The 26,247-nt window shown below is 34.3% G+C and overlaps 1 protein-coding gene across 6 annotated transcripts in view; it reads left to right on the plus strand.

Moving 5' to 3' along the window:
- PDS5B (PDS5 cohesin associated factor B) overlaps window positions 1-26,247 on the plus strand; it is a 226,461-nt gene that overhangs the window by 103,811 nt on the left and 96,403 nt on the right. For all 6 annotated transcript variants that reach the window (XM_077159007.1, XM_077159008.1, XM_077159005.1 and 3 more), the window contains exons 14-17: window positions 5,014-5,095; window positions 7,876-7,924; window positions 10,513-10,652; window positions 12,465-12,580. In XM_077159007.1, coding sequence (XP_077015122.1) covers window positions 5,014-5,095; window positions 7,876-7,924; window positions 10,513-10,652; window positions 12,465-12,580 — 387 coding nt within the window. The remainder of the gene's footprint in view (window positions 1-5,013; window positions 5,096-7,875; window positions 7,925-10,512; window positions 10,653-12,464; window positions 12,581-26,247) is intronic.

A 26,247-nucleotide genomic window follows, 5' to 3' on the forward strand; every position in this document is an offset into this window, starting at 1 on the left:
GCCAGCACCACTGCAGAAGTATCTGAGCGCGCTTGAGTGTCTCTGGAATCCTGCTCCTAGGCTTGGGCACAGCAGGAGACTTTGTTCTACTGCTAATTGTTCTAATTGGTTGGTGCAGGTCTTTGTTAAATATTTTTGAATATCGCCTTTAGGGTGGGACCTATCAGATGACAACATGTAAGATAGCGTATTAATAATGAGCATGAAAGTGTTCTAAATTCTTTGTATCATTTACAGAGATCTTGTATGTTTGTATCCAAAAATGCAAGAAAATTCTCCAGAAACCATTAACAAAAAAGACTGGATTTAGAGAATCCAGGAAAGACTTCTAAAAAGTAATCTTCAATATACTCAAAGAGTTAAAGGAAAAAGTGTTAAAATAATGAAATGCTATAAATAAAATGATGAGTTAAACAAAAAAGAAGAGTGGGAACAGAGATGTTGATTAATTAGAGTATACACGTCAAGTGTACATGTTACTAACTTATGTTCACGTTTAAAAAAATAGAATTAGAATGTATAGATTCCAAAACCTATAGAAAAGAACAAGGAACTTTTTTTTCTTTCTTTCTTTCTTTTTTTTTTTTACATGGGCAGGCACCAGGAATTGAGCCCGGGTCCTCTGGCATGACAGGCAAGCATTCTTGCCTGCTGAGCCACCATGGCCCGCCCGGGAACCTTTAATACCAGAAAAGGCTGAAAAGGAAAATCAAGTAAATGGAAACAAAATACAAATAGCAGTTATAAAACCAAATACATCATATTTCACTCGTCACATAAATGACATGTCATTGATTGAATTGAAAAATAGAATAAAATGCAAATCACAAGAAATACACTGAAAAATAGTGCTGTGAAAAAGGTTAAAGTAAATTCCAATCAGTGAGTGGGTCAATACTCAAAAGACTTTGATTCTAGAGGAATGGTTGATGAATAAATGCATGTTTATCTCTTTTTAAGTTAAAATATTTAAAACATATATTGATCATTTTCAAAAACTTTTTAGTTTGATATATTTTCAAACCTATAGGACACTGGCAAAAATAATTCAGAATTCTTTTGGAGAGTTCTAACATACCCCCCATCCAAATACCAGATACATAAACTTTAAAAATTTTGCCACATTTGCCTTATCATCTATCCATGTGCCCAGCTATCTATTTTCCTAAACATTTGAGAGTAAGTTTTGAATAACATGAACCTTTGAACACTTAGTATTTCCATGTACATTCACTTATATAGCCACTTTATGTACAGTTATCAAGTTCAAGAAATTTAATATTGATAAGCAGCAACAGTCTGTATTATAATATAACCCAGTAAAGTTCTTTGGGGCATTTTCTCCTCCATTATTAGACCCAGTTCAGGAGCATTGATGGCATTTTAATTGTCTATATAGATGATTTTTTTTAATTTTAACCAACTTTTTTGAAATTAACTGACTATAAGTCTAGTAGTTACCAACATTTTAGTGCTTGTACTTTAACTTTACATTTATCTGATCATTTTTTTCAGACATATAAGTTTATGTAATAGTATGTAAAATACTGCATATATATGGAAGTTAGGAGCATAATAGTCAAATAATGTCTGTAAATTTACCACCCAACTTGGGAGTGCTTCTCCTTTTCATCATCTTATCTTCCTCTCAGAGATAACATAGTAGCCTTGATTTTGTGTGTATCACTTCCTTTTTAAAAATTGTGATACTGTGTGTGTGTGTGTGTGTGTGTGTGTGTATCCCTCAGGAATGTATTACTTGGCTTGCTTGTTTTTGGTAGAATAATGTGTGTATAGTCTTCTGTGACTTTTTCCCCTACTGTATTATGTTTCTAAGAGTCATTCATTTTATTACATATAGCTGTAGATCATTCATTTTCACTGTTACATTATGTCATCATGCCAGATTTTATCCATTGTTGAGTCAATTGAGAATGGACATTTGTGTTGTTTCAAATTTTTGCTGTTATAAACAGTGCTGCCATAAACATTTTCAATGCCATATACTTACACATAGTTTTCTTTTTAAGGGATGTATTCAAGTGGCTCTTAATTTTGGCTACATATTGGAAAGAGCCTGGGGAACTATCAATTAAACACTATTGGTAGCCGATTCTCACCTTCATAGGTTCTCGTTTAATTTCTCTGGAGTTGAAGTGTAGCCGGGACATTGGGATTTTTTAAAAATTGTTTCAGAAGATTCTAATGGGCAATCATAATTCTTAATCACTGGTATATAGCTAGGAGTGGAATTGCTGAGAATGCAGATTATCAGCATTATAAACTAGCGTCAAGTTTTCCAGCATGATTATACTAGTTTACATTCCTGTCAGCAGTATATGAATTTCTGCATCCTCCTAAATGTGATCGGATATCTAAATTTTTGTGAAGCTTTTGTATAAAAATTCATCACCTTTATTTGATTTTCCCTAATATTAAATAACATTGATCTTTTCATAGCTTTGTGGTGTCTTAATGTTTCTGTTTCCCCATAGTCCTCACTACTCCCTATTGTAACACCTGCACTACTTTACTCATTTATTATTATTTAAAAGATATTTTTATTGAGACATATCTACATGTATAGTCCAATCATATTATATAATCATCATCATATAATTGTGTATTCTTCACCATGATCATTTTTAGGACATTTCCATCCCTACTTTACTCATTTAAATGACCAGAAGTCGTCTGAATTTGTGGCCTCTCAATTTGAAAGAGGCTTGAAAAATAGCTGCTTAGCAGACAGGTATCTGGGTAGAACTTCTTTTGTGAGAATTCTTTCTTATTAGTTAGTGGAGCCATATATTCTATTCTTTTACTATGTTTTTTGGGGGTGACAAAATGTTTGGACTTTGGATGACCCCTAAGTTAAATAAATACCTGGATTCTTGAAAAAGAAGAACAGAGGCAGGTTTGAGGGCTCCCTGAGCATGATGTGCATTTTCTACTACCACTAGTCTCCTCGGTCTCCCACGAGGGACAGCAGCAAGAGATGGTTTCTAGGGTTTTGGAAGACCTGCTCATTCATTCAGTAGGTTCTCAGCTGGAGAGTCCTGTGCTTCTGAGTCTTACAGGTAATTTGCTCACCTGGGACCAGAAGGTCAGAAAGAAGGGAGGTTCTTCTCGACATTTTGGCAGGTCCCGCCCCAGCCTCCCTCCTGACACCCATTGGTAGCTGTCCTTTATTTTGAGTTGGTCCGGACGGTGCTACAGTAGCGAGGAAAAGCCCAGTGGGGGAACAAACTCATTGTGTAAAGGTGGTAATTTCAATGTTAGCTAACAAATGTAGAGACTGCAGGCTCTAATCCATAACAGAATTGGAAATTCAGACTAGGATGCAATAATTGCTGTTTGTCTTCCTAGTAATACTGTTTCCATTAGTATGACTTTTTTCTTTTTAAAAGAGGTACTATTTAGAAAGACAATATACAAGGACATGGGAGTTTGAACGTTGATTTCTCTGACACTGGCCAAATTTAGTGTTTCTTGACACTTAATATAATTTTATCAAAATATTTGAGAGAAAAAAGTCTCCCTAAATGTCAACGAAGATCACTGTTTTTTTTAACATGGGCAGGCACCAGGAAACGAAGTTGGGTCTCCAGCATGGCAGGCTAGAATTCTGCCTCTGAGAAGACCACTTTCTGATTTAAGTTATAGCTATAATATTTATAATGGGTTTTTGAATTGCTTTGAGATTTCATTTTTAAATTGAAACAGTGGTAAGGTAAAATAATTTTCCCTCTTAATTTGAAGACAAGTTTCAAAATCAGGCATTTTCAAGGTTATAATTAAAGATAAAGTATATAGGAGAGAGAAGATACATTTGACTTGGGAATTTAGACGTAATTTCATTGATGACTACTTTGTTTCTTTGGAAATTATTATTTTAATGAAATATCTCGCTGTTTGATTTTTCCCTCTTTTGTAGAATGGTCATTTATTTTCTGTGGTTACATTTTGAGTTATTCCAGTTCAACTTGTTTTGGAAATTTAATAACTTGAAAATGATAAAGTGTAGCCATTTAAAATATAATTTCTCAAACGAAAAAGCCCCAATATTGTTTCTTTGCCCATACTGTGTGAGATGACTACTATAAAGGAGTTTGTGTCCAAATTTCAGCTAAAATATTTTCTTTAAAAATCCTTAAAATATCTCCTTAAAAAAGATATTTGTTAGATGTTTTGTCAAAGAGAAAAATGAAAAATTAAACAATTATCAGAGGAAAAGTGTTGTATCTTAGGCCTCTGTTTTATATTACAGTTACATGGCATTGCTTCATTAACTGTGGGAATAGGTTAATAGAAGTATAGATAATTGAAAGCAGAAAATAATGAAAATTATTTGGTTTTTAAACTTTAAAATGTGTGGTTCTAATATTCTGTAATTCAATATTTCAATAAAGTTAACTGTTCTGTTTGTGATTTACATATTTTTTGAGTACCTTATAATTTATTCTTAGATTTAAAATTCTGCTTGAGAACGATACAACTTTTAAGAGATCTTCTAGATTTTTGCCACCTAAAAAGAATATTCATCCATGCAAAAATAATTCCAGACAGTTTATAAATTGAATGTATTACATTTCTATTTTAGGAAAAAAAAAGTATCCCCATTCTGTCATGGCTAACTCTCTACAGGTTGTGTGTTAGATTCCATTTCATCCTACCTATTACTCAACCTTATGCCATCAATTATTACTCTCCTTCTTAAGTTTATCCCTCTCCGATTAACTGCTGCTGCTTTGCCTGTAAACCTGCACCCACTGATGACAGACCTTCCCTGTCTTTGTGCAAAGCAAAACCGCTTCCTGCTATACATGTTACACTTGAGTCCTTTCTTTCCTTCCACACCTCATTAAATTGCTTAGTCCTGTGAGTTTCACCTCATCTCAGTCATCTCCTTTTATAATTTTAACTTTCTTCTTCTAAGTTATATGATTGGAATATTTTGGAAAAATTTTTATTCTGTTTTGTTATTTAAATCTGTCTGTTCGTGTGTTTCAGAGCATTGAATGAAATGTGGAAATGTCAAAATCTACTCCGACATCAAGTCAAGGATTTGCTTGATTTAATTAAGCAACCCAAAGTAAGTTAAATTTTAAAGAAAATTTTTCCTTTGATAATGTTTTGTAAAAGTATATATTTTATTTATTTAATATTCCTGCTGTTTACAGTTTCTGTTGCTTCTGTGTGTGAAACATCTGTTTCCGTGTGGAACAGTTTTGTCTATAGGACCTATGATCCCTAACTTAGAAAATTTTAATGTTTAAGAAACTTATTACATAGAAAAATTTTAAAAGTTTATTTTTTCTATAAAAGGTGACAATCAACAGGAAGAATATACTTCTGTGTACTCAAAATTAAAGATTTTTTTGTAACGTTAAAATAAAAAAAATAAGCAATGACTCAGTAGGTTTTAACAGCATAGAAATTAGAGAGAAAAGTTATACTTTATCTTACCACACAAAAAAAGATGCTCACATCATCTTTACATAGTCTTGTGGATTTAGAAAGTTTGAATAATCATATAATTATAATTCAATCTTATTTTATTAACTAAAATTAATATTAGTGTTTATAATTATAATTCAATAATGACATTCATCCATATTCTTGGACATTAATGATTCTAGGTTTCTTTGTTTTTTTTTCTTTGAGAATGCCGTGCTTGGCTTATGGAAGGTATAATTCATTAATGTCAGTATGCTTGGTCATTGTAAATTGCATTTCAGGGAAAGCAATATAGCATTCGTCTCTATTTCTTTTTCAGTCCGTAGTGCCCCACCCTGCAGTGACACATATGCCCCATGTTCAGAGGACAGAGGGCGATAGAGGAGTGTTGTTTATCTAAGAAATCTTCCAGTTCCTTAGGCATGATTGGCCATTTGCCTTAATAATCAATACAATACCTTGTTTGACTGGTTTATAGTGACCCTCCTGCTATTGTTTTTAAACTTCCAAATCATAAGTAATAAAGCATCTTATACTAGTTTGCTTAATTGAAGTTTACAACTGAATAGTACTTTTTTTTTAATGAGCTGACAATAATCTCTTTGCTTATGGTCTGTTGAACACAACTAAACCTTTTTCTATGATTACTGAGTATGTTGAACCTGTTTGAGTAAGTTTTCCCTTGTTATAAAGGATATAAAACTAATTTTAGTGTTTCTTCTATTTAGTTTCTCTGCCAAGGGAGGAAATTGGGAACCCCCTGTAATGTTTAGAACCTTTTATCTGCATGTTCTTTAGTTAATAAGCTCTGGATAAGTTGCCTTTCTGCCTTCCCAGAGCCACGTTAATTTACTTCTTCTGGTTTAAGATGCGAAAGTGTTAATTAAAAAATGGGATATTCTTATATGTATGTGTATAAAATTATTCCTGATTTGAGAGACTGACTGTTATGGTCATCATGGCAGCCAAGTAGTTATCTTAAACGAGTATGTCATTTTTTGCTCAAGCATGATATGTGCAATGTAACGAAATATATTTATTTTTTACTTTCACCATCCCTCTAGTATTTATTTAATAGACTCTGCTCCATATTGCCCGTTGATAAAATTTTGGGAGGGTCTCATGCCTTTCCTGCTCACTATTAAGTGAAATCACAAAATGCAGTCTTAATTCAGTTAGAATGTTTATTTCATTCTACTTTGTTGAATTTCCCTTTTGCTTGGCCTAAAATAATTGCCAAATGGTCACTATTAAAGATGGAATTCTCGTTCCTGTGCAGTGGGATTGAAGAGAAAATCGTGGAGGAGTATAGTACCCCTAATTGACACTGGTCTGAGAAGAATGACCAGTTCTCTGGTTGTTTAATGTTCCCGTTATACCAAGTATTGTAGTGGGCATTATAGAGTGGAAGTGAGAAAAAATACAAAGCTGTGCTTAGCTTTAGTGTGTTTACGTTTCCTTCTGTTTTACCAGGAAAATTCTTAGATATATGCTTTTTTGCCTTCTTCATTACTCAGCCTGATTGAATTGCTTTTTATTCTTGGCTCAGCAACAAAGCCCTTCTGCTTCATTTAACTAAATTGATTTGCTCGGTGTCACTCAAAAGTGACTCTGTAATTTCTAGTACTGTACTTATATTCGTGCTCTTTCTTAGACTATTTTTCATGTTGGCCAGCTTCTTGAAAGCTCAGCACCACCCCCTTTCTCTAAAACAGAAATTGTATGTTTATGGACTGATCTCAAGTACTTTAAATTCCAGATTCTTTTACTCTTATGCATTGTCTCTTATTTCCTTTTAGCAAGCTTCCCATTAGTAGGGGCATTGCTTTTATTTATTTTTCAAAATTCATTCATTCTCCTCTACCCCCACGTTTACCTAGGATAGTATTGCATGCAGAATTGCTCAGTGATATTTTTTTAATTTACCTTCCTCCAAGATCCTCCCCAAGTGTTTCATAATACTATTAATGCTTATGCTTAAAAATTCTAGAAACACCTCAAGTCAAACAGAATTGTACCCTGAGTGACAACTATGTGTTTGAGATTAGGCAAAAAACTTGAAAACCATCATTTCCTGGATGTTTTGTTTTATTTCTAAACTTGGTTGCTGTTTTTTCAGCTCTGAAGAAAAACAAAATATTTACCTGCCTAAGCGTTGGTGCAGCTGTCTGTTTTTTTGTTTTGTGGCTGACAAAGTAAGGTGAGGTCAGCAGTGACGACAGTGGAGTGTGCATTTTCTCCCTCCTGGTCCCTTCATCTGGAGTTTGAAAATAGCTAAATAAGTTGGATACGATAGTGGTAAAGACATGGACTCTGAAGCATTAGTAGGCTGTACTCATCTAATTTTCTGAAAAGTGTAATGTAGATTCTTGTCAGGGAATTTTAATTTTGCATTTTTTTGTGTGTGATTTACAGACAGATGCCAGTGTCAAGGCCATATTTTCAAAAGTGATGGTTATTACAAGTAAGTTGTTTTGCATATTCCACAAAAAATTTAAGATTTAATTGAAGTATTTCATTGTTATGTGTTTCCTGTAGTTCCAGTTTAGGCTATAATAATATAGGAAAAGATTTAAGTGTTTTTGACTGAATTTAACAGACACCTAATTTTCTGATTTTCATTTACGTTGCATACTGCACAGAATTTTTCATATTCTTTGGTGTTTCCTATAAGAAGTACTGGAGAAAGGATTTATTATATAAATTTATTCCTTAGAATTAATTTAAATCATGATAAGCTTACTGTTAAAACAGAATCTGTCTTGGGTGTCACTTTCTGTAATATGAAACTGTCTGAAGCATATTTTATATTGAATCAAAATGTAGAGTGGAGGATTTGCCTCCTAACTGCAAAAGAGCTTCTTTGAAAAAGTTTTTTTCTTTTTTTGAGAGTTTTATCATTAACATTTATTGATGGGGTGGATAAATACAGATTGAGAAACATACTTGACAGCAGGATGTGAAAAGGTTTTAATGTACTTTATTGCATTGGGCAATTTCAGATGGTATTTAATTGGATTTAACAGTACATTCAAAAGGTTTGTGTGCTACATGTCCTTTATTCAGTGCTGTGGTAGGAAAAGTAGCCGCTTTTCAGGTTTTTGTTTTTCGTCCCTCCTTAGAGGTTACCGTGTGTGCCGTTGGGCTGGGGGCTAATCAGTTCTCAGAGGAATGCTTCTCCCGAACGTCCTCTTGGTAGTGATGGAGAGAATCACCCAGATTGTGAGCTGCTGATGGAAGTGATGCTAAGATGCTGAATAGAAGCAGGAACTTAGCCTGTTGGGTTTTTAATCAAGTAATATAGTAATTATAACATGAGTAGGGTGTTTTGAGGGGGTGAGGGTGTGCATGGTCCCGAAATTGAAGTCAGGTCTCTGCATGAAGGCAAATATGCTACCACTGAACCCCCCATGCACCAGCATGAGTAAGGTTTTAAGACCAAATATATCTTTTAGTCCTGGGAAGGTAAACATATAAACGAGTTTTTGGTCCCTTAGGATAACTTAAAACAAGTGGTTTTGTGCTCTTGCATTTTTGTAGCTGTCTCCTCAGTCAGTCATTTGTCTCTGGATACTATCCCCTAAGAAAAGCTTCTCCTATATTCTTCCTGTTACTCTTCCCCTGTCTTTTCCTTCCAACAAGTACAATATCTCCCAGCGCCATTCTAAGAAATACTAGTATCCTGCAGGTGTTAATGGTTTTGTGAGAAAAAAGTCCCATGGTCATGTAAAATTATAGAACGCTGCGTTAAAATTTGTGTTCCCCCATCTCGTTTTTGTATCTTAACCTAGACCTTTTTATAGTTTTTTTTTTTTTTTTTTTTTAATATCATGCCTATCTATTTTGGGATTTCAGTAAGGGGCTATAAGATGTAACATTTTCCAAAATTATTTGAAAGCAGTACCCTTTTTTCCTGAGCTCTGTTAAGGTCTAGTGAGCTGCAAGTGATCCTCGGAACACAGTTTGAAAAGTGCTGCATTAAGCAGTTTTCCAGCTTGCCCTCATGTTTACTCATATGAACATTTAGGTTTTTTCCCATAAGTGAGCATGTTTGCCTATTGTGCCAATGTAGGTCTCTTTCTTTATAATAGATTTTTCATATTATAGAAACATAAAAAGGGGCGGTGCAATGGTGGCTCAGTGGCAGAATTCTTATCTGCCGTGCCAGAGACCCGGGTTTGATTCCCAGAGCCTGCACGTGCCAAAAAAAAAAAATAATAATACTAACAAAAAAATAGGAAAAGGTTGTACAAACAAGTCTTTAGGAAGATTAATTTATTCTTACTGTATAGAGTTGTATAGTGAATTTAGAGTGCATTTACTGTATCATCTTTTAAGATTCAGTTGAATTTCTACTGTTACAGTACCAACTTCTATATTACAATTTCTATTATTAAAGGTATTCTAGTCTGGTTCTCTATAGCAGTAAAGTAGCCAGAAAAAGATAATGGTATCAAAATTTTATTAGCGCTCATGAATGTTTTCTTTTTTTTGATAGATGGACACAGCAGGAAAATAGTATAAAAGTCACCTTTGATTCTATAGCGGCTCATCCTTTCTTACATAGTGAGATCTGGAACAGGTTGTTCAGATGTTTGAGTAACCTGAGTGTATATATGAATTAGTTCAGTATTGGTTTAACAAGAAAGTAACACAACACAGGATAAGAGGTTTTTTTTTCCTTAACATGAAACTTATTCATTGATATCGTGATATGAATGATATAAAAAACAATGTATACACAAACTCAAGGAGTCAGTAATGAAATTATTATTATTCAAGTTGACAGTGCTCTTAAAATTTATAAGAAGTTTGTTAGAAATAGCTATATCAGTCTTTTCCTGCATAGACATACTATAAACTCATTTATGGTTCTAGAAAGCAAATTTTTTCATGTAAAAATTAACTATGAAATTTTTTGTTTCATTAAACTAAATTAAATTTATAGATTAGGATTATTAACCAAAGTAATAGGAGTAACAAATATTTATCTTTTATTATTTTGAGAAATTAAGAAAAGCATATTCTAATCGAATTTTAATTTATTTTAAGGAAATTTGCCAGATCCTGGTAAAGCTCAGGATTTCATGAAGAAATTCACGCAGGTCTTAGAAGATGATGAGAAAATAAGAAAACAGTTAGAAGTACTTGTTAGTCCAACGTGCTCTTGCAAGCAGGCTGAAGGATGTGTGGTAAGGACAGAAATTAAGAGCTAAGGATTTTTTAAAAACACCCACATCTTTTTTTGCCTAACCTTTTATCAAAGTAATTTATAGTCATTATGAAAAATTTAGAAAATATCATGAAAATAACGTTATAGATAAATTATAATCCTGTTCTTAATATTATGGAGTATATCTTTCCAAAATGAATTTATATTGTACATATACTTTTGTATGTTTTACTTCGTTTTCATTAGCCTTTATAATATTGTATTTTAATAACTGTGTATAGCATACCATTGAATGTATGTGCCATAATTTATTGAATAGTACACTCGAGTTAGAAATTTAGGTATTTTTCCAGTTTTTTATTAATGTAAAGAACACTGCAATTTTTATCTTCATAGCTAAATATTTGTATACAGTCTTGATTATTTCTTTTAGATGAATTCCTGGAAGAATAAATGCATGGGTTAAAGGTCCCTACTTAAGGCCTTTGAAGTATGTTTTACCAAATTGCCCTCTAGAACTGAAATAGTTTTACATTGATCCCAAGTGATGAGAGTAGTGACCATTTTCCCACTCTAACAATAGTTGCCAGTATCACATATGCTGGAAATAAGCACCAATCAAATAGACAAATAAAAGCAGTTATTTTTATAAGAACTGCATTGCTTGTTTCACATTTTTCCTCCTTGAGTTTATCAGCCATTCATATTTCTTTTGTGAGTTGTGTGTTTTTGCCCATTTTTTTTGCAGTGGTAATTATCTGTATCTTAATGATTTGTTAGAGTTTGTCATTACAGCATTGTTATTTAAGTTGGAAATAATTTTATGTCAGTTATAATTTGCCCCTTTCTTTTTCTTTTCTTTTTTGACATACCATAGTTTCTGTTATCATCTAGTTAAAACTGTCAGTATTCTCTGGATCTTTGTCTTTGGTGCCAAACCTAGAAATTCTGTCCTTTTGCAAATCAGTGAAAATGCTTAGTAATACATATCATTGTTTCTTTCTTTCTTTCTTTATTTTTATTATTAATCTTTTTTTAAATACCAAAAAACACCAAATGCAAACATTCGTAACTTGATCATTCTGTTCTACATGTATAATCAGTAATTCACGACATCATCACATAGTTGCGTATTCATCCTCATGATGATTTCTTCGAACATTTGCATCTATTCAGAAAAAGAAATAAAAAGAAAACAGAAAAAAATTCATACATACCATTACCAGTCCTCCCCCTCACCGATCACCAGCATTTCACTCTAAATTTATTTTAACATTTGTTCCCCCTATTAGTCATCTTTATTCCATTTGTTTTACTCATCTGTTGTGAACATTGTTTCTTAATCATTTGCCTATGTATCCTCTGAGTTGCTTTTTTAAAAAAAAGTGATTTGTGGCCCAACCCCATATCGAGTAAATCAGAATCTTTGTGGTGAGGTCCAGAAATCTGTAGTTTTAACAAACTCCTCCAAAAGGTTTGTTTGCTTAAGTCTGTATTCATTGGTGCTTGGTTTTACTTTCCATTTGTTTTTATATTTTGGAAACATTTTTGGTATAAGATATGAGACAGGGATGTTTGCTTTATATCAAATGTCTGTCAGTAATTTCCGTACAATTTTCTGAATAATCTGTTTTCTCTCCTGTTTACTTGAAATGTTACCTTTCTCATATGCTAAATTCATACTCCAATCTTCTGGTTGTGCTCAATTCCTATTAATTTGTTTATTCCAGCATGAGTACTACATAGTTTTCAGTATTTTAGGTTCTTAAAATTTTAATTTAATGAGTGTTTAAGTGAGTCTTTTGTGTTATTTTAAAAATTTGCCTTACAGCGTGAAATAACTAAGAAATTGGGTAACCCAAAACAGCCAACAAATCCTTTTCTGGAAATGATCAAGTTTCTCTTGGAGAGGATAGCACCTGTGCACATAGATACTGAATCTATCAGGTAATTATATATAAAAATATTAAATTTTTAATATCTGTTCACTCATGCATTCATCCAGTACCTGAGTACCTGCAATGTACAAGGTACCAAACTAACTCATGATTTAGCTTTTCTTGTGATTTATGTTAATTATAAATATTGTTTCAGTCTATGCCAGAAATTGTCATTCTAACCCTAGGCTTTACTTCTTGCCAGTGCACCTGTAATTCATTTTTGTCTGTCTGTACAGACAAAGCAATACCAACAAATGGAATTTGCACTCTCGGGGAAAAGAAACCTTGGTGAATCTTTTTGCAGAGTGACATGGTGCCTCTTCAAAGATATTTTAGAACTGAAAGTGTTACTTTTAAAACAGCCCTCAGTTGAAGTTTCAGCTTTGCTACCACTCGACTTTAACTTCTAGGAACATTATTTCTTTTTATGACTGAACTCTCTTTTGTGAAATTTGAGAAGAGTTTTTTTTTTTTCTGAAATTGTTTCAACTTTTAAAAAAAATCAAGTACTTGTAAAATATATAGAGTAAAGTATAGAGAGCATACTGACAAGTGAAATACTGTGCTTTGGTGAGAGGCATGGTGTAGTGGAACCTAAATGAGTCGCACTGGTGGTTCCCATCCTGTGCCTACTGAAGGCCCTGGGGAGGTTTTGTTGGGACGGGCATACAATACAGCTGTTCACCCTGAAGACTGTACTCTGGCTACTTGTTTGTTACCTTGGACTCCTCAGCATCAAATTTCACTTGAAGAAAGGGATCCTGTGGTTACAAGAACAGTCAAAATCTACCCCCCCAAAACAAAACAAAGCAAAACAAAACAAAAAACTAGAACCCTTTACATTAGCCGTCAGACTGAAATTCATTGATTCAATAAATAATCCCGTATCTTCACTATTCAAGATAATGGTCTAGATAGGTATTGGCAAAACATACTTCCCACTTTCCAGCAGATTTTTGTTTAACAGTGAAGTATGATTTTTACTCCTTAGATTAGTGTAATTGGAGTTAGGAGGACTGAAAGGATTTTTCAAATTTGTGTTTGACTCAGGAGGGAAGAATGGGTAAAATTTTGTTTCTACAGAGGTGGGAGAGAGTATTCTAGGAATTGAGATTAACATAAACCAAGGTAACTGGATAGGAAAGAATAAGGTGTATTTAGAAAATTATTATGTTCTATTTGAACTACTATATAGGTGAGGTATAAAAGTGCTATGCAGTGGTCCTAAAACAGAGGATTGGAATCAAATTATGAGAGGTTTTTAAGACCAAGCTTTGGAGCTTTCACTTTATTCTTTGGTCTGTGGGCATGACAGGTGATTGAGATGATGGCTAAGAGGAGGAAAATAAAAGAGATAGATTGCTAGGGTGGGCCACAGTGCCTCTGCAGGCAGAGTTCTCATGCCGGAGAACCCATGCCAGAGACCCGGGTTCATTTCCTGGTGCCTGCCCATGCAAACAAAAAGAGACAGACAGCTAACATGTTATAATTGTCTAAGGATGGTGTAGAGGGATGGAAAGAACACGTTTGAGGAAAGTTTTTAAAGAACAGACTAAGCTATCATTTTACTAAGCGTAGGGCATAAAGATGAAAAAGAAGTCAGGAGTTTGAGGGTTTAAGCCTAAATGATAAAGAAAAATGAGTACACAAATGTTGGGAATGTTTAAACAGCATTTAAACCCAGGAAATTGGCTTTAGAGCCCACTTGCATAGCCACCACATCAAACCATAGAACTCCAGAAAGATTTCACTTGTGGTCCCCTCTAGTAGGGATGAGGGTTTATTTTATCTGTGTGCAGTGACACAGATAAACATTTTCAGTGTTTCCTATCTTATAAATGAATGATGAAAAAGTCATGAATTATGACTTTTTTTTTAAAGTCATAATACTATAAAGTTGAACATGTATTAATAAGGTAAGCATTGTTTTTTATATCATTCTTGGCTAATTGCATTTCTTTGAGGAAGGCTTTTATTTTTCTATATGCCGTTTGGGGACCTATCATTTTCTTGTTGATTGTAAGGATGCTTTGTAAAATAAAGCTATCTACCCAGTTTGATTGCCTTTTAAATATGTGCTTGACATAATTAATATTAAATTATATAATTAAATCTAGCTGTAGTTTTTGTTATGGTTTCTGCCTTTGATATTACTTTAGGTAATTTCCTTTACATTTACATCTTTAATTGGTTTGGAATCTATTTTATTCTAAGGTAGAGATAGTGATGCCCACCTGTTTTTTTTTTCTTCTTAAAAGCGTGTGTCTTATTGGATCAGCTCCATTTATTAAAAAAAATTATTCAGTTGATTTGAAATGTTCTCTTATTATAGCATAAATTCTTACATGCTATATATTCTTATTGGATTTTCTTTTTGTTTCCTTTGTCTTCTGAAGTTTTATGATAACTTGTTATTTTCATTGTCAAATCATTCATACAGAAAGTAATAAAATTTTATTCTTTTAAAATTCCACACATAAATGAGATGCTGAAAAATCCCTTTATCTCTGATAGAAAAGCAGAGCAACTATTTCATGAATGACAACACAGTTAAAACAAAAATAATGTAAAAAAATCTGAAAAATTCCTTTCACTGTATAGTCTCAAATAAAGGAAGAAAGATAATTTCTTTTTCTGCTAGACAGAAAATGTGTTTCTGTTAATTTGGGTTTATAAAGTCTTTGAGATTATGTGTATATAATCTCTGAATTGTAGTAGCAGCCCCTAATCTTCTCATCTGGATTGTTCAATTATTCAGCTATTTAACCAATTAGAATACTATTATATAGCATGTATTTTATCTTATTTGCCTTTGTCTCTAATTTACTGGTTGTTCTTAAACATTGATTAATTTTTACTGATGAACCATAGAATGTGTCTTGTCCCATACTAGTTGTGTCTCTCTGCAACAAGTATAGGTTTAGTGAGAATTGCCATTTGTATAATAATTGTGTTTCCATCTAGGAAAATATTTTTTGTGAATTATTCAGATTTCTTATGCCCTCTCCATATATCTTTGGAATTTAAATATAAATTCTCTGCCCTTAAAAATTTTATTCCTAAAATTTTATGTATTTTGACTTGCTGTTGTGAATAGATTTCCTCCTCTCTGTAATTTTAGGTGACTTTTGCTGATGCAGTGAAGTACTGTTGATTTTTGAATATTTTGTTGGTTTTCATTTGTTTCATTGTATTACTATTTTTAAATAGGTTTTTGATTATTCTCTTTTTTTCAATATATATATATTTATTAGAGAAGTTGTAGGTTTACAGAAAAATCATGCAAGTGATAAAGTAATACTATTATAAATGTACTATTAACTATAATCTATAGTTTCCCTTAGGATTCACTGTGTTGTACAGTGCCATGTTTTCAAAAGCCTTTAAATACATAATTCATTGTTGTTGATTAACAATCACAGTGTTGTGATTGCCACTAGCCATTTTTAAAACATTTCCATCATTGCAACCAGAAAGTCTGTCCCACTGACCAGTTAAACATTAACTCCCCATTCCCTCCTCCTACCCCAGTCCCAGGTAATATGTGTTCTAGTGACTCATGAATTTCCTTATTCTGGTTATTTCTTATCAGTGATTATTATAGAGTATTTGTTCTTTTGCTTCTGGTTTATTTCACTTAAAATTATGTCTTAAAGTCTTATCAGTATTGTCTCGTATAAGGACTTCATTCCATTTATGGCTGAATAATATTCCATTGGATGTATATACCACATTTTGTTTATCCAGTCATCTGTTGATGGATGCTTGGGTTGATCCCGTCTTTTGGCAATTATGAATAATGCTGCTTTGAACATCAGTTTGCAAACATCTGTTCTTTTGGGTATATGCCCATATTGTGATTGCTGGCTCATATGGTAATTCTATACTCAACTTTCTTAGGAACTGCCAAACTGTATTCCACAATGGCTGCACCATTTTACATTCCCACTAACAATGAACAAGTGTTCATATTTCTCAGCATCCTTGCCCGCACTTATGGGTTTCTGTTTTTTCTTTTATAATAGTAGCCATTCTGATGAGTATGAAATGGTACCTCACTGTGGTTTTGATTTCTAGTTCCCTAATGGCTAATAATGTTGAGCATCTTTACATGTGCTTTTTTTTTTTTTATTATTAATTAAAAAAAGAATTAACAAAACAATTAGAAATCATTCCAATCTACATGTACAATCAGTAATTCTTAATAACATCACATAGTTGCATATTCATCATTTCTTAGTACATTTGCATCGATTTAGAAAAAGAAATAAAAAGACAACAGAATAAGAATTAAAACAATAATAGAAAGAAAAAAAACAAAAACAAAAAACCTATACCTCACATGCAGCTTCATTCAGTGTTTTAACATAATTGCATTACAATTGGGTAGTATTGTGCTGTCCATTTCTGAGTTTTTATATCCAGTCCCGTTGTACAATCTGTATCCCTTCATCTCCAATTATCCCTTCTCTTTTTTTTTTTTTTTAATTAACGGAAAAAAAGAAATTAACCCAACATTTAGAGATCATACCATTCTACACATGCAATCATTAATTCTTAACATCATCACATAGATGCATGATCATCATTTCTTAGTACATTTGCATTGGTTTAGAAGAACTAGCAACATAACCGAAAAAGATATAGAATGTTAATATAGAGAAAAAAATAAAAGTAATAATAGTAAAATCAAAACAAAACAAAACAAAACAAAACAAAAACCTATAGCTCAGATGCAGCTTCATTCAGTGTTTTAACATGATTACTTTACAATTAGGTATTATTGTGCTGTCCATTTTTGAGTTTTTGTATCTAGTCCTATTGCACAGTCTGTATCCCTTCAGCTTCAATTACCCATTGTCTTACCCTGTTTCTAACTCCTGCTGAACTCTGTTACCAATGACATATTTCAAGTTTATTCTCGAATGTCCGTTCACATCAGTGGGACCATACAGTATTTGTCCTTTAGTTTTTGGCTGGATTCACTCAGCATAATATTCTCTAGGTCCATCCATGTTATTACATGGTTCATAAGTTTATCTTGTCTTAAAGCTGCATAATATTCCATCGTATGTATATACCACAGTTTGTTTAGCCACTCTTCTGTTGATGGAGATTTTGGCTGTTTCCATCTCTTTGCAATTGTAAATAATGCTGCTATAAACATTGGTGTGCAAATGTCCGTTTGTGTCTTTGCCCTTAAGTCCTTTGAGTAGATACCTAGCAATGGTATTGCTGGGTCGTATGGCAATTCTATATTCAGCTTTTTGAGGAACTGCCAAACTGCCTTCCACAGTGGTTGCACCCTTTGACATTCCCACCAACAGTGGATAAGTGTGCCTCTTTCTCCGCATCCTCTCCAGCACTTGTCATTTTCTGTTTTGTTGATAATGGCCATTCTGGTGGGTGTGAGATGATATCTCATTGTGGTTTTTTTTTTTTTTTTTTTTTTAATTTTTATTAATTAAAAAAAGAATTAACAAAACAATTAGAAATCATTCCAATCTACATGTACAATCAGTAATTCTTAATAACATCACATAGTTGCATATTCATCATTTCTTAGTACATTTGCATCGATTTAGAAAAAGAAATAAAAAGACAACAGAATAAGAATTAAAACAATAATAGAAAGAAAAAAAAACAAAAAAAGCAAAAACAAAAAACCTATACCTCACATGCAGCTTCATTCAGTGTTTTAACATAATTGCATTACAATTGGGTAGTATTGTGCTGTCCATTTCTGAGTTTTTATATCCAGTCCCGTTGTACAGTCTGTATCCCTTCATCTCCAATTATCCCTTCTCTTTTTTTTTTTTTTTTAATTAACGGAAAAAAAGAAATTAACCCAACATTTAGAGATCATACCATTCTACACATGCAATCATTAATTCTTAACATCATCACATAGATGCATGATCATCATTTCTTAGTACATTTGCATTGGTTTAGAAGAACTAGCAACATAACCGAAAAAGATATAGAATGTTAATATAGAGAAAAAAATAAAAGTAATAATAGTAAAATCAAAACAAAACAAAACAAAACAAAACAAAAACCTATAGCTCAGATGCAGCTTCATTCAGTGTTTTAACATGATTACTTTACAATTAGGTATTATTGTGCTGTCCATTTTTGAGTTTTTGTATCTAGTCCTGTTGCACAGTCTGTATCCCTTCAGCTTCAATTACCCATTGTCTTACCCTGTTTCTAACTCCTGCTGAACTCTGTTACCAATGACATATTTCAAGTTTATTCTCGAATGTCCGTTCACATCAGTGGGACCATACAGTATTTGTCCTTTAGTTTTTGGCTGGATTCACTCAGCATAATATTCTCTAGGTCCATCCATGTTATTACATGGTTCATAAGTTTATCTTGTCTTAAAGCTGCATAATATTCCATCGTATGTATATACCACAGTTTGTTTAGCCACTCTTCTGTTGATGGAGATTTTGGCTGTTTCCATCTCTTTGCAATTGTAAATAATGCTGCTATAAACATTGGTGTGCAAATGTCCGTTTGTGTCTTTGCCCTTAAGTCCTTTGAGTAGATACCTAGCAATGGTATTGCTGGGTCGTATGGCAATTCTATATTCAGCTTTTTGAGGAACCGCCAAACTGCCTTCCACAGTGGTTGCACCCTTTGACATTCCCACCAACAGTGGATAAGTGTGCCTCTTTCTCCGCATCCTCTCCAGCACTTGTCATTTTCTGTTTTGTTGATAATGGCCATTCTGGTGGGTGTGAGATGATATCTCATTGTGGTTTTGATTTGCATTTCTCTAATGGCCAGGGACATTGAGCATCTCTTCATGTGCCTCTTGGCCATCCGTATTTCCTCTTCTGAGAGGTGTCTGTTTTTTTAAGTCTTTTTCCCATTTTGTAATTGGGTTGGCTGTCTTTTTGTTGTTGAGATGAACAATCTCTTTATAAATTCTGGATACTAGACCTTTATCTGATATGTCATTTCCAAATATTGTCTCCCATTGTGAAGGCTGTCTTTCTACTTTCTTGATGAAGTTCTTTGATGCACAAAAGTGTTTAATTTTGAGGAGTTCCCATTTATTTATTTCCTTCTTCAGTGCTCTTGCTTTAGGTTTAAGGTCCATAAAACCGCCTCCAGTTGTAAGATCCATAAGATATCTCCCAACATTTTCCTCTAACTGTTTTATGGTCTTAGACCTAATGTTTAGATCTTTGATCCATTTCGAGTTAACTTTTGTATAGGGTGTGAGAGATGGGTCTTCTTTCATTCTTTTGCATATGGATATCCAGTTCTCTAGGCACCATTTATTGAAGAGACTGCTCTGTCCCAGGTGAGTTGGCTTGACTGCCTTATCAAAGATCAAATGTCCATAGATGAGAGGGTCTATATCTGAGCACTCTATTCGATTCCATTGGTCGATATATCTATCTTTATGCCAATACCATGCTGTTTTGACCACTGTGGCTTCATAATATGCCTTAAAGTCAGGCAGCGCGAGACCTCCAGCTTCGTTTTTTTTCGTCAAGATGTTTTTAGCAATTCGGGGCACCCTGCCCTTCCAGATAAATTTGCTTATTGGTTTTTCTATTTCTGAAAAATAAGTTGTTGGGATTTTGATTGGTATTGCATTGAATCTGTAAATCAATTTAGGTAGGATTGACATCTTAACTATATTTAGTCTTCCAATCCATGAACACGGTATGCCCTTCCATCTATTTAGGTCTTCTGTGATTTCTTTTAGCAGTTTTTTGTAGTTTTCTTTATATAGGTTTTTTGTCTCTTTAGTTAAATTTATTCCTAGGTATTTTATTCTTTTAGTTGCAATTGTAAATGGGATTCGTTTCTTGATTTCCCCCTCAGCTTGTTCATTACTAGTGTATAGAAATGCTACAGATTTTTGAATGTTGATCTTGTAACCTGCTACTTTGCTGTACTCATTTATTAGCTCTAGTAGTTTTGTTGTGGATTTTTCCGGGTTTTCGACGTATAGTATCATATCGTCTGCAAACAGTGATAGTTTTACTTCTTCCTTTCCAATTTTGATGCCTTGTATTTCTTTTTCTTGTCTAATTGCTCTGGCTAGAACCTCCAACACAATGTTGAATAATAGTGGTGATAGTGGACATCCTTGTCTTGTTCCTGATCTTAGGGGGAAAGTTTTCAATTTTTCCCCATTGAGGATGATATTAGCTGTGGGTTTTTCATATATTCTCTCTATCATTTTAAGGAAGTTCCCTTGTATTCCTATCTTTTGAAGTGTTTTCAACAGGAAAGGATGTTGAATCTTGTCGAATGCCTTCTCTGCATCAATTGAGATGATCATGTGATTTTTCTGCTTTGATTTGTTGATATGGTGTATTACATTAATTGATTTTCTTATGTTGAACCATCCTTGCATACCTGGGATGAATCCTACTTGGTCATGATGTATAATTCTTTTAATGTGTTGTTGGATACGATTTGCTAGAATTTTATTGAGGATTTTTGCATCTGTATTCATTAGAGAGATTGGTCTGTAGTTTTCTTTTTTTGTAATATCTTTGCCTGGTTTTGGTATGAGGGTGATGTTGGCTTCATAGAATGAATTAGGTAGTTTTCCCTCCACTTCGATTTTTTTGAAGAGTTTGAAGAGAATTGGTACTAATTCTTTCTGGAACGTTTGGTAGAATTCACATGCGAAGCCATCTGGTCCTGGACTTTTCTTTTTAGGAAGCTTTTGAATGACTAATTCAATTTCTTTACTTGTGATTGGTTTGTTGAGGTCATCTATTTTTTCTTGAGTCAAAGTTGGTTGTTCATGTCTTTCCAGGAACCCGTCCATTTCCTCTAAATTGTTGTATTTATTAGCGTAAAGTTGTTCATAGTATCCTGTTATTACCTCCTTTATTTCTGTGAGTTCAGTAGTTATGTCTCCTCTTCCATTTCTGATCTTATTTATTTGCATCCTCTCTCTTCTTCTTTTTGTCAATCTTGCTAAGGGCCCATCAATCTTATTGATTTTCTCATAGAACCAACTTCTGGCCTTATTGATTTTCTCTATTGTTTTCATGTTTTCAATTTCATTTATTTGTGCTCTAATCTTTGTTATTTCTTTCCTTTTGCTTGCTTTGGGGTTAGCTTGCTGTTCTTTCTCCAGTTCTTCCAAATGGATAGTTAATTCCTGAATTTTTGCCTTTTCTTCTTTTCTGATATAGGCATTTAGAGCAATAAATTTCCCTCTTAGCACTGCCTTTGCTGCGTCCCATAAGTTTTGATATGTTGTGTTTTCATTTTCATTCGCCTCGAGGTATTTGCTAATTTCTCTTGCAATTTCTTCTTTGACCCAGTCGTTGTTTAGGAGTGTGTTGTTGAGCCTCCACGTATTTGTGAATTTTCTGGCACTCTGCCTATTATTGATTTCCAACATCATTCCTTTATGGTCCGAGAAAGTGTTGTGTAAGATTTCAATCTTTTTAAATTTGTTAAGACTTGCTTTGTGACCCAGCATATGGTCTATCTTTGAGAATGATCCATGAGCACTTGAGAAAAAGGTGTATCCTGCTGTTGTGGGATGTAATGTCCTATAAATGTCTATTAAGTCTAGTTCATTTATAGTAATATTCAGATTCTCTATTTCTTTGTTGATCCTCTGTCTAGATGTTCTGTCCATTGATGAGAGTGGTGAGTTGAAGTCTCCAACTATTATGGTATATGAGTCTATTTCCCTTTTCAGTGTTTGCAGTATATTCCTCACGTATGTTGGGGCATTCTGATTCGGTGCGTAAATATTTATGATTGTTATGTCTTCTTGTTTAATTGTTCCTTTTATTAGTATATAGTGTCCTTCTTTGTCTCTTTTAACTGTTTTACATTTGAAGTCTAATTTGTTGGATATTAGTATAGCCACTCCTGCTCTTTTCTGGTTGTTATCTGCATGAAATATCTTTTCCCAACCTTTCACTTTCAACCTATGTTTATCTTTGGGTCTAAGATGTGTTTCCTGTAGACAGCATATAGAAGGATCCTGTTTTTTAATCCATTCTGCCAATCTATGTCTTTTGATTGGGGAATTCAGTCCATTGACATTTAGTGTTATTACTGTTTGGATAATATTTTCCTCTAACATTTTGCCTTTTGTATTATATATATCATATCTGATTTTCCTTCTTTCTACACTCTTTTCCATATCTCTCTCTTCTGTCTTTTTGTATCTGACTCTAGTGCTCCCTTTAGTATTTCTTGCAGAGCTGGTCTCTTGGTCACAAATTCTTTCAGTGACTTTTTGTCTGAGAATGTTTTAATTTCTCCCTCATTTTTGAAGGATAATTTTGCTGGATATAGGAGTCTTGGTTGGCAGTTTTTCTCTTTTAGTATTTTAAATATATCATCCCACTGTCTTCTAGCTTCCATGGTTTCTGCTGAGAAATCTACACAAAGTCTTATTGGGTTTCCCTTGTATGTAATGGATTGTTTTTCTCTTGCTGCTTTCAAGATCTTCTCTTTCTCTTTGACCTCTGACATTCTAACTAGTAAGTGTCTTGGAGAACGCCTATTTGGGTCTAATCTCTTTGGGGTGCGCTGCACTTCTTGGATCTGTAATTTTAGGTCTTTCATAAGAGTTGGGAAATTTTCAGTGATAATTTCTTCCATTAGTTTTTCTCCTCCTTTTCCCTTCTCTTCTCCTTCTGGGACACCCACAACACGTATATTTGTGCGGTTCATATTGTCCTTGAGTTCCCTGATACCCTGTTCAAATTTTTCCATTCTTTTCCCTATAGTTTCTGTTTCTTTTTGGAATTCAGATGTTCCATCCTCCAAATCACTAATTCTATCTTCTGTCTCTTTAAATCTATCATTGTAGCTATCCATTATTTTTTCTATGTTTGCTACTTTATCCTTCACTTCCATAAGTTCTGCAATTTGTTTTTTCAGTTTTTCTATTTCTTCTTTATGTTCAGCCCATGTCCTCTTCATGTCCTCCCTCAATTTATCGATTTCATTTTTGAAGAGGTTTTCCATTTCTGTTCGTATATTCAGCATTAGTTGTCTCAGCTCTTGTGTCTCATTTGAGCTATTGGTTTGTTCCTTTGACTGAGCCATATTCTCAATCTTTTGAGCATGGACAGTTATCTTCTGCTGCTGGCGTCTGGGCATTTATTCAGATTTCTCTTGGTGTTGGACCCAGCAAGGTTGTAATATTTTTCTGTGAAATCTCTGGGTTCTGTTTTTCTTATCCTGCCCAGTAGGTGGCGCTTGTGGCACCCGTTTGTGTGCGGGTCCCACCAGTAAAAGGTGCTGTGGGACCTTAAACTTTGGAAAACTCTCGCCGTCCTGGGGGTTCGCTAGCCGAAGCGGCTTGAGCCGGCCTGGGGTCCGAACGCAGGGAGGGTTGCTGGTCGCCGCAGCCAGGGAAAGAGCCCGTCCGAATTTCCTAGTCGGCCCTGGGCAACAAGCGTGGCGGGAGGGCGCCAGCGGCAGCGGCCCACCCGAGAGAGTGCACGTTCCCCGGGAGTCACGGGGTCACCGTTCTCCGCGGCCTGGGGGTTTCCGATCCAATTCTCTCAGTTGGTCCGGGGGCTGCGCGTGGTGTGGGCGCCAGTCACCTTGGTTTCAGGGGACCACCTCTCCAATTCTCCCAGCCGGCCCAGGAAGGGGGAAGGGAGTAACTCCGTCCGCTTGCCACCCCGCCCGGTAAGGCCCGCGTGCCTCGGCGATCTCACCTGAGCTGCTTCTCTCAGCCAGCCAGCCGTTCCAGGATGGGGTACGCTGTGTTTTTTATCTCTGTTGTGGCTTTGGGCGCTTTCTGTATCGTTTCTACTCCCCTAGTAGGTGTCCTGGAGAAGAAACTAAGATCCGCGCGTCTTACTAAGCCGCCATCTTCCAGGAAGTCCCTACATGTGCTTTTTGGCTCTTTGTATATCTGCAGAGAAATGCTAATTCAAATCCTTTGCCCATTTTTAAATTGGGTTCTTTGTCTTTTTGCTGTTGAACTGTAGGATTTCTTTATGTATTCTGGATATTAAACCCTTATCAGATATGTGCCTTCTAAATAGTTTCTCTCATTGTGTAGGTTGCCTTTTTATCTTCATGATGAAGCCCTTTGATGCACAGAACTTTTGTTTTCATGATGTTCCATTTATTTTCTTTTGTTGCATGTGCTTTTGGTGTAAAATCTAAGAAGTCATTGCTTTAATGCAAGGTCCTGAAGTTGCTTCCTTGTGTTTTCTTCTAGGAGTTTTAAGGTTTTGTTTCCTAACTTTAGATCATTGATTCATTTTGACATAAATTTTATATATGATGTGAGGTGTCATTGTTTTGCATTTGAGTATCCAGTTTTCCCAGCACCATTTGTTGTCAGAACTATTCTTTCTCAGTTGAATGGACTTGGCACCCTTGTCAAAAATTGGCCATGGATATGAGAGTTTGTTTCTGAACTCTCAGTTTGATTCCGTTGGTCTCTAACTCTGACCTGTGCTAGATTTGATTTAGTTGCTATAGCTTTGTAATAAGTTTTAGAATTGGAACTTGTGAGGCTTCCAACCTCATTTGTCTTTTTAAAGTTGGTTTTGGCTAAGTGGGATCATCTACCTTACCATTCCATATGAATTTGACAATTGGTTTTTCCATTTCTGCAAAGTAGGCTGTTGGAATTCTGGCTGGGATTGTGTTTATTCTGTAAATCACTCTGTGTAGAATTGACATCTTAACATTTAGTATTCCAATCATTAACATGGAATATCCTTCCGTTTTTTAAGTCTTTGATTTTTTTAGCAAGATTTTGTAGTTTTCTATGTATTAGTCCTTTACATCCTAGATATTTGATTCTTTTAGCTGTTATTGAAAATGGATTTATCTTGATTTCTTCGGTTTACTTGTGTATAGGAGCACTACGGAATCTTGCATGTTGATCTTGTACTACACCACTTTGCTGAAATATTTTATTAGCTCCGGTAGCTGTGACTTGGAGTTTTCAGAATTTTCTATAAATAGAATCACTTCATCTGCAAATAGGGAAAGTTTTATGTTTTCTTTAACAATTGGATGCCTTTTATTTCTTTTTCTTATGTAATTGTGGCTAGAACTTCCACTTCACTGTAAACAGTGGTGACAGTGGGCATCCTTGTATTGTTCCTTATCTTAGAGGGAAAGCTTTAAGACTTTCACCACGTATGATATTAGATGTGGATTTTTTATATGTGCCCCTCTCTTCATATATGCCCCTATCAGGTCGAGGAAGTTTCCTTCTGTTTCTAGATTTCTAAGTTGGATTAGAAACCAGATTTATAAGGGATGTTAGATTTTGTCTAATGCCTCTTCTGTGTCAGCTGAGATGAGCAAGTGTTTTTTTCCTCTTCATTCTGTTAATGTGGTGTGTTATATAAGTTGATTTTCTTAAGTTAAACCACTCTTCTATAGTGGGATAGATCCCACTTGATCATGGCATATGATTCTTTGAATATGCTCTTGGGTTTGGTTTACTAGTATGTTGTTGAGGTCTTTTGCATCTGTATTCCTAAGGGATCTTAGTCTGTAATTCCCTTTTCTTATGGTACTTTTTTGTTTTTAATTAAACAATTTTATTCACACCATATGATCCATCCAAAGTGTATAATCCAAGAGCTATGCATTTATCACTATAATCAATTTGAAAATGTTCTCATTGCTTAAAAAAAAAAAATTGCAAACTCCTTATATCCCCTGTTTTGA

The sequence above is a fragment of the Tamandua tetradactyla genome, chromosome 4 (assembly GCF_023851605.1).
Source record: "Tamandua tetradactyla isolate mTamTet1 chromosome 4, mTamTet1.pri, whole genome shotgun sequence".
Classification (NCBI taxonomy): Eukaryota; Metazoa; Chordata; class Mammalia; order Pilosa; family Myrmecophagidae; genus Tamandua; species Tamandua tetradactyla.